A 7,195-nucleotide genomic window follows, 5' to 3' on the forward strand; every position below is an offset into this window, starting at 1 on the left:
GTTTGTCTAGTTAAGTTTACTAGTTTTATAAGTAATGGGCTCCAAGTCCAGGGAGAGGAAAAAAATGTATCCTGGTTATTGCTCTTACACATTGTAGCTACCTTTTCTTAGTCGGATGAAGATCTCTAGTGTCCCTAGAGTACTTTAGTAGTTGCCTAAATGTCAGCCATGAACTTCCAAAGGAGACAGGTTCAACTTATTTTTCCAACATGGTCTTGTGATTTCTGTCAGTACTCCAAGCATAATGGTTATTAGAAGCCTCATGGCTTAAGACTGCCAAGTTGCTTAAGTTCCCTTCCCCAATGAAATTAATTCAGACAAATTGGCATAATGAAGAAGATGAATGTAGTTAAACATGATGGCCATACACATGCGCATATACTATAGTGCCAAAAATAATTTTCCAGTTCCTCAGAAGCTCCGCAATGTTGTTGATAATAAGATAAAATTAATGAACAACGGTTAAGAATTTGAATAATGAATCCTTTTCCTTTATTATGTACAGACTCTGTATCACTATGTTAAAAAGTAAAAACATTAAACTTACAACATTTCTTTGTACAATAAATCTTAGAACTAATGCTTTTGGTGTTGAAATCCATTGAGCAGTTGATTTCTTCCAGCCAAAACCTTATTGAAAAGGCAAGCCACCTCTTTTCCCAAACCCTCAACCATCTTCTCAAACATCTCTAATCTTCTTTGTAATTCCTCAGCTTCTGCTTTACTCTTTCTACCAATTTGAATAGCAGAAACAAGGCCAGCAACTGAGTCATTAATATCTTTCACCTCTTTCAACATACCATGATTTTCCACAATTACTTCACCCACACTCAAGTCCAATCCAGCAAGCAATGAACTTACTAACCGTCCACCAGAGTGTCTCATCTCCATGTATGGCTTGGTGTTCCCAACCAGGCTAGACATCAAAATCCCACATACCCAGAACACCATCCCCTCCATAACCACCAAAGCTTGATGAATAACTGATTTCTTGGTGGTGAAAGGTTCTCTACTCCCATGTTCTTCATTTCCTTGGAATCTGAAATCCTTGCTCAAACTCTTTGGTTGGACTTGTATTTGTCTCAGATGCTCCACAGCCAAACATGGAGATGAATTCTCCACAAGGCTCAAACCATGAGACAGTGACAGCCTCTCTTTCCCAAGATGAGAAAGAGAGCAGGTGATGGAATTGCACAGCTCTAGCAACTTCAAGGTGTACCTGAGATACTCTTCCACAGAGTCACCTTCCCATTCAGTCATGGGATAGTCTACGGCCACAACTAGCTTTGCAAACCCATTGTTGATGATGGGTATGAGCTCAAAACATTGCTGAATCCATGGAAATGATGGAACTTCAGATCCTGCTGATCTTGAAGTCGACAAAAAACTGTTGAGGGAACTGCAAACAAGGGTATGAAAAGCCTCCAGAGAAGATGACAAGGCTTGTGATTGATGGCTGTGGTGGTAGTTCTCCAGCTTTGAGTAGAGTTTGTCAATCTTTTGTAACAAGAGAACCATTGCAAAAGCTGCTCACTTTGAAACTAGAAAGCTTGGTGTTGTTGATATAGTTTATGCTTGTGGGTTTTATATACACAGAGTTTGATAGGAGAAGTCCACAAATCGTGTTTGGATTGGCTTGAGACACAAATAGACACATACAAAAAAGGTAGCAAAACCAGGTGCGTGTTGACGGCAAAAGAAATAGTATTATAGAAACAGAGGGGAAAATGGTAGGCTGGTCAAGATGTGCTTATCATTTTGCGTTGTGCTACAGAACACGATTTAGGGTACAAGTTGGGGGGTCTTTTTGTCTGGCTTCGAATGCAAGTAATGTAGCAAAGGAAGGAATGTGGATTCTTCTAGCTACTTTGAGTTGTAGATAGGATTGGAACATAAATCCAGTGTGGAAATGGATGTATGATGTTGGTTTTGGATAAAAGAAGGCTCTAACTGTCTCAATTCCAGGTACCCATCACTATCTGCTACTGGAAAAGCGTGTTGTTGTTTTTGGGTTAAGCACTAAACAATGGACACTACCACCGCCCACTGGTTGGCTTTATGATCATATCATACTTAATTAAGATATCTCTTTACAGATATTTATCATGGTTTTTCAACGTGGTCGTTTAGCTGGAGAAGTTTGTGTAGCTGCTTAGAGTATCTCTAATGAAAATGTCAAATTAAGAATTCAGTGATTAGGTACGTGCTTGCTATTGTGTGGAATTTATTCTCAATGCAATGAGTCACCAACTAATTTTAAGGTAATATTAATTGATAGTATTGAGTAAAGTATAAAGGGAACGCAATGGTCAAAACAAAGTCTTGTACCCTGCAGTTGTCATTTGATAGATGAAATCATGAAATGGAGTTGCTCTTATTAATGTCTCGTCCTATGCACAAAAAAGTGAGAGACAGATACAATGGAAAAACTAATGAAACAAAATATACAAATTTACGAATCTAAAATTTGGAAGGTCATATATATAATACGGAAAATGCCCAATGTTGCTATCAATTTCAGGTGACGGTAAACTAAAACAAATTTCGGAGGAATACGTATACCCTGTACTAGTTATGTCAAGAACTGAAATAATATTGGAACGTTATCAATCTTGTATGGCATCAGAGTCACAAGTTGCCATCATGCTTAGACAAACCAGCATGTTGGCAAAGGCAGTAGAAACAGTGTGAAAGGTCAAGGAAGGAAGATGTATTGAGTTAACTTATATGACAAGAAATACAAGTCTAGGTCAACAACACGGTGTTGCTTCTTCTCCTTCTCTTTGATTGCGACACTGAGCAGAGTGCGTGCAAATGTGCCATATCTCCATTAACGTGTGCGTGATTCTTTCAGTTGTTTAATTCAAGTTGTTAAGTGTTCATATCAATTACTCTAGAGATGAGCTAGATGTAACATCGCCTCATCGGAAATACTTTTCATAGTTCTGGGTTATTAAGTGCTCGGACTTTCTGATAATATGATCAGTTTGTGCTGTACAGGAAACTACAAACTGAACAATAAAAATGCCGAGCTGTACCAAAACTAAATGGTTTAAAGGGTGAAACTTCATATTATGCGCTCCTCGCGCGTGGTAATGGTTATTTATTTATTCATTTTTCTCTCTTTTACATGCATCCACCGGCGGCCTGGTAACCGGAACCATGAACTTGCTCCCAATTTCTGATCACACAATAATAACCCTACATGATCACTCTCCTGAACCAGTCTTCCATATCTCAATAAGCATACCTTGCACTGTCTAACGCGACTCCTGTAGTTTCTAATGCATACTAGATTGTGGGCTCTCACAACTAAAATTGGCTGTCGGTTTGTTGCAACACAAGATCTGCTACAACCCAAGTCACGGAAATAAGGTGAATCAATTCTTAAGAAAGAATGAACAAACTCGGTCAGAATGCCAATCAAGACAGCAGAAGGGACTCAACAAAATGACAGCAAGAATTTGGAATCTTTTGTGCTTGGGTTTGCTTGGATTCTATACAACCACCGGATTGAGTAAGATTGTTTTAAGTTGCAAGCAACTATCTTTGCTCAATCCAATGGTTATAAAGATCCAATCACAAAAAAGCCAGGTAAAGAATCCGGATCCTAACAGCAAAACATGGTGTGCAGATCCGCTGTCTAGGCCAGAGACCCTATCAACATTTAGATTCTAAACCTTGCTCATCTCGCTTTTTTCTTAGCTAAATTGCTCATCTATGGAATCAAACTAATTGAAACTACAGTATTACACTAGGGGTTTGATAAAAAAAAAGTAGAATTAAATACATCAAATGAGATAATTAATATTACATAACCTAAGTAAAATCATACATTTTCAAGCTAAAATACAGAAACGGACCATTGAAGTTACAAATGAATTAAGGAATTTAGTACTGACCGAGTTCCGAAGGCAATTCTATTCAGGAATTGAGATGTGGAAGCACTACCCAAGAGTCAAATTATCAAAGGCTTAGCCTTGCGTATGTGGCCCATACTATTAACAAGATCTTTGCGGGTGCATACAGGGAACATGTTGATGTTCTTGAGTACTTTCAACCTCCACAGTATATATGGGAAACTGAGCTGATCGCGAGAAGTGAAACGAACCACCTCATTAAACCAGAGGCACATGAACATATTAGTCAATGGGGTATGCTCCCTCACAATAACAGATGCTTCAGCAAGAGCTGCACAGGTCAACAATGCAGGGATTGAGCATAGGAATAAAAGACATGACGAGTATGTCACAGGCTTTTAGATCATACAGTTTTGCAGATTTTTGTTCTTTCAAATTTTTACATGAGGGTAATTATTCTAATTTCTTTAGTGTCAGCTACTGGATAGAGCTCATAAGAACACAATTAGAGATGAGGACTGATAAACAAAACATGAACAAAAAAAACATTTCTCCTTTTTTCCCTCAAAATTACATAAATAACCAAACCTGGGAGTGAATACTGAATACTCTTTATTTATCCAAACTAAGGTGCCCTAAACTACTGCAACTTTGAAAAAATAAAATGTAGCCAACAAAGATACATAATTACTTAAAGTCTTTTCCAAAAATGATGCATCATAGATGTCCACATGTTAATAGACAGAGCATGTTAAAACAAGTACTAGGAAAAGAAACATACCTTTCTTTCCATTGAACCTCTTGTCTTCTGGCAATCCATCATGACGGTAATGAGCCAACTGCACTTCAACTTCTTCCGGTTTGGCCTTGTTTTTCTTGACAACGGCCTTTGCCTCATCATAAACGCTACTGCGAGCTCCATGTTCTGAGATTGCTAGTACAGAATTGGTACGCCAAAGAAGCGCTTCTAGAACACCTAAAGGGTCCCTCCTAAATTGGGACTTTGAATCTACCCAAATGGAATACTTTGAATGAGGAAAAAGGCGATGCGCCAACATCTAAAACCAGACAAAATATTGTCTCAGAGAGATATATACACCCACACCTATAATTTGAACTAACACATGGAATAGAGCACTTGAATATCTGATACTCAGATTAAACTGATAATATGGAATATTTTTCAAGCCTATTATCAGCTCAACATACTTCTGAATGTAAGTAGCACTTAATCAAATACAAAATGATGATAATAAATATGATGAATTAAGTGAGGTAAAAACTTGTTTACCTTTGGAATTTTTCCATTTAACCTTTGGTCCACAAAAGGCAGATCCCTTACAACCACAATGCGCCATTTCCCAATAAATCCATCTTCACCAATTCTATGTTCAGCTGATTCCTGAGTACTTACAGTAACTTCATCCCAAAAAGCAACATAGCAAACCTGCACATATTTTTAAAACCACATAAGAAAAGCGAAACTCGAATAGCTAATAACTAATGCATGGAGGAAAGATACACACCTTTCGAATGGACGCCTCTGACATTCCAATGGGTTGATAAAGATCATCTCCACCACCAAATGCACAAGTGGAGATTACAATGTCACAGCTTTGCATGTATTTCTTGTCTTCATTTGTGATCCTAAACCCACCACTTTCACTGTAGAAACCACAGTTTATAGTAACGGTTTCGTTCACCTGTGGGTAACAAATTTATAAGAATACCAACATCACCTTTACCACAAACATTGACATCACATCCTAAGCAAATAAACCTGGAAACTAAGATAAAAGATGCAGCTTATAACCTTAAACATTTCACCTCTCTGCTTTAAAGTTTGATTTCCAGTAAACAAATTAAATCTCGCCGCGTCCTCCTGCTCTTCCGGCATGCTGTTGTACAACGGGGCATCATTCTCTGTTCTGTACAACAACTTCTTAACAGGACTACTGGAATCTCCACGCAAAGGCACTTCCAAATGCTCAATTTCTTCCGGAGGTAAAATCGGCAAACAACCTAGAATAATCCGACATAGTTAATCACCGAAAACAAACAAACTTGCTCCACCTCTGTTTCTTGACATCAAATTTCTTTCAAAATACAACACGTTTTACTCTCATTATTATAAAAATGGAAACTAATGAAAACAACTTACGCTGCCGAACGCCGTGGATAATCCGAGTGGTGGGATCAAGCCGATTCAAATTGGCCTCGGAATTCTTCTCCGAGCTGGCATTGTTCACCGGACTCGGCTTCTCCGACTTGACCACCGGCGGGGTGGATTTCCAGCCGATGCTCCAGGCCTCATAGAGCAGCAAACCGATGGCGAGCGCAAGAATGAGGATGGCCCAGTACTTGACCAGACTCCTCACCACTCGGCGGAGGAACTCGTTCTTGAATCGGTAGCCGAGTTTCTTGCGCTTCCGGCGAACACGGACTCGCATCCGGCCGAGTTCGTCGGATTCTTCGTCGGAGAGTGAGATTGGTATGCTGTTGTTGTTGTTGTTGTTAAACATGGAGGAATTGGGATTGGAATTTTGGGTGGAGTAGGGTTTCTGGAGATCCAAGTGTGAGCTGTTTTGTGTTGTTCTGTGCTGACCAAATTAAAAGACTGTTATTTCCTTTTTCTCTTTTATATTTATAAATTTATCATAAATTCTTAATTTACCGCACTTTTTTTTTTCATCCGAGTACATAATAATAACAATAATAATAATAATAAAGTATATTGTGAGGAGTAATTATTTTGTGTACCGCCACACTACGTTACACTGTCATGTGGTGTACCAAGTCAATCATATTATGTCATGTTATAATTAATATGCACACAGTGAAAATAATAAAAATTTATTTACATATAAGAACCAATCAGAAACAATCACAATAAAAAATAGACCAATAATATAAAAGAGGTACGTTACGTGGAATATGTGGTGGGTATATATAATAATTTCTCCCTTGTAAGATCGACCGTGTCTGAAATTATAGAGGGACCGGCAATGCTATTCAACACTCGAAAGGGGATGAGAGAAAGAAGTAGCAGAATGTCAAAACTTCAGAGATCGAATTGTCTTTATAATATGAAGAGTATTATATATGTACCAAATTATCACATTGGTCATACCTTATTAGTTACCATAGAACAACTTTACTCTTGTATTTCTCTTACTCTTTCCTTGAGACATTGTGTTTCGAGAACGGTGTTGAGGCTTAAGAGTTCTTTTAGTGGTGTTCAAATTGAGAGGCTTATGCCACATTACTCGTTTCGATATGATGATGGAGTTTGAATGGGTGTGGTATTTGCGGTCCGTAGCGATTATGGAGTTTGA

At 38.3% G+C, this 7,195-nt stretch overlaps 2 protein-coding genes across 3 annotated transcripts; both read right to left on the reverse strand.

Moving 5' to 3' along the window:
- Positions 1-386: 386 nt before the first annotated feature.
- On the reverse strand, positions 387-1,584 carry LOC126804035 (protein BPS1, chloroplastic-like). Its single transcript, XM_050531792.1, has one exon. It carries the CDS (start codon positions 1,516-1,518, stop codon positions 577-579), a length of 942 nt encoding a protein of 313 aa, XP_050387749.1. The 5' UTR covers positions 1,519-1,584; the 3' UTR covers positions 387-576.
- A 1,596-nt stretch (positions 1,585-3,180) lies between these two features.
- Positions 3,181-6,444, reverse strand: LOC126804027 (probable hexosyltransferase MUCI70). Of its 2 annotated transcripts, XR_007673128.1 has the most exons (7): positions 6,022-6,444; positions 5,674-5,882; positions 5,387-5,563; positions 5,152-5,307; positions 4,642-4,918; positions 3,903-4,191; positions 3,181-3,347 (listed from the first exon to the last, which is right to left on the reverse strand). XR_007673128.1 is itself a non-coding variant. In XM_050531784.1 (6 exons), exons 1-6 carry the CDS (start codon positions 6,380-6,382, stop codon positions 3,959-3,961), a joined length of 1,413 nt encoding a protein of 470 aa, XP_050387741.1. In that variant the 5' UTR covers positions 6,383-6,444; the 3' UTR covers positions 3,788-3,958. The 2 variants fall into 2 exon arrangements, 1 of the variants encoding a protein (XP_050387741.1); XM_050531784.1 differs by lacking the exon at positions 3,181-3,347 and having other exon boundaries at positions 3,788-4,191.
- Positions 6,445-7,195: the final 751 nt, after the last annotated feature.

This window comes from Argentina anserina, chromosome 7 (genome assembly GCF_933775445.1).
Source record: "Argentina anserina chromosome 7, drPotAnse1.1, whole genome shotgun sequence".
Taxonomy (NCBI): domain Eukaryota; kingdom Viridiplantae; phylum Streptophyta; class Magnoliopsida; order Rosales; family Rosaceae; genus Argentina; species Argentina anserina.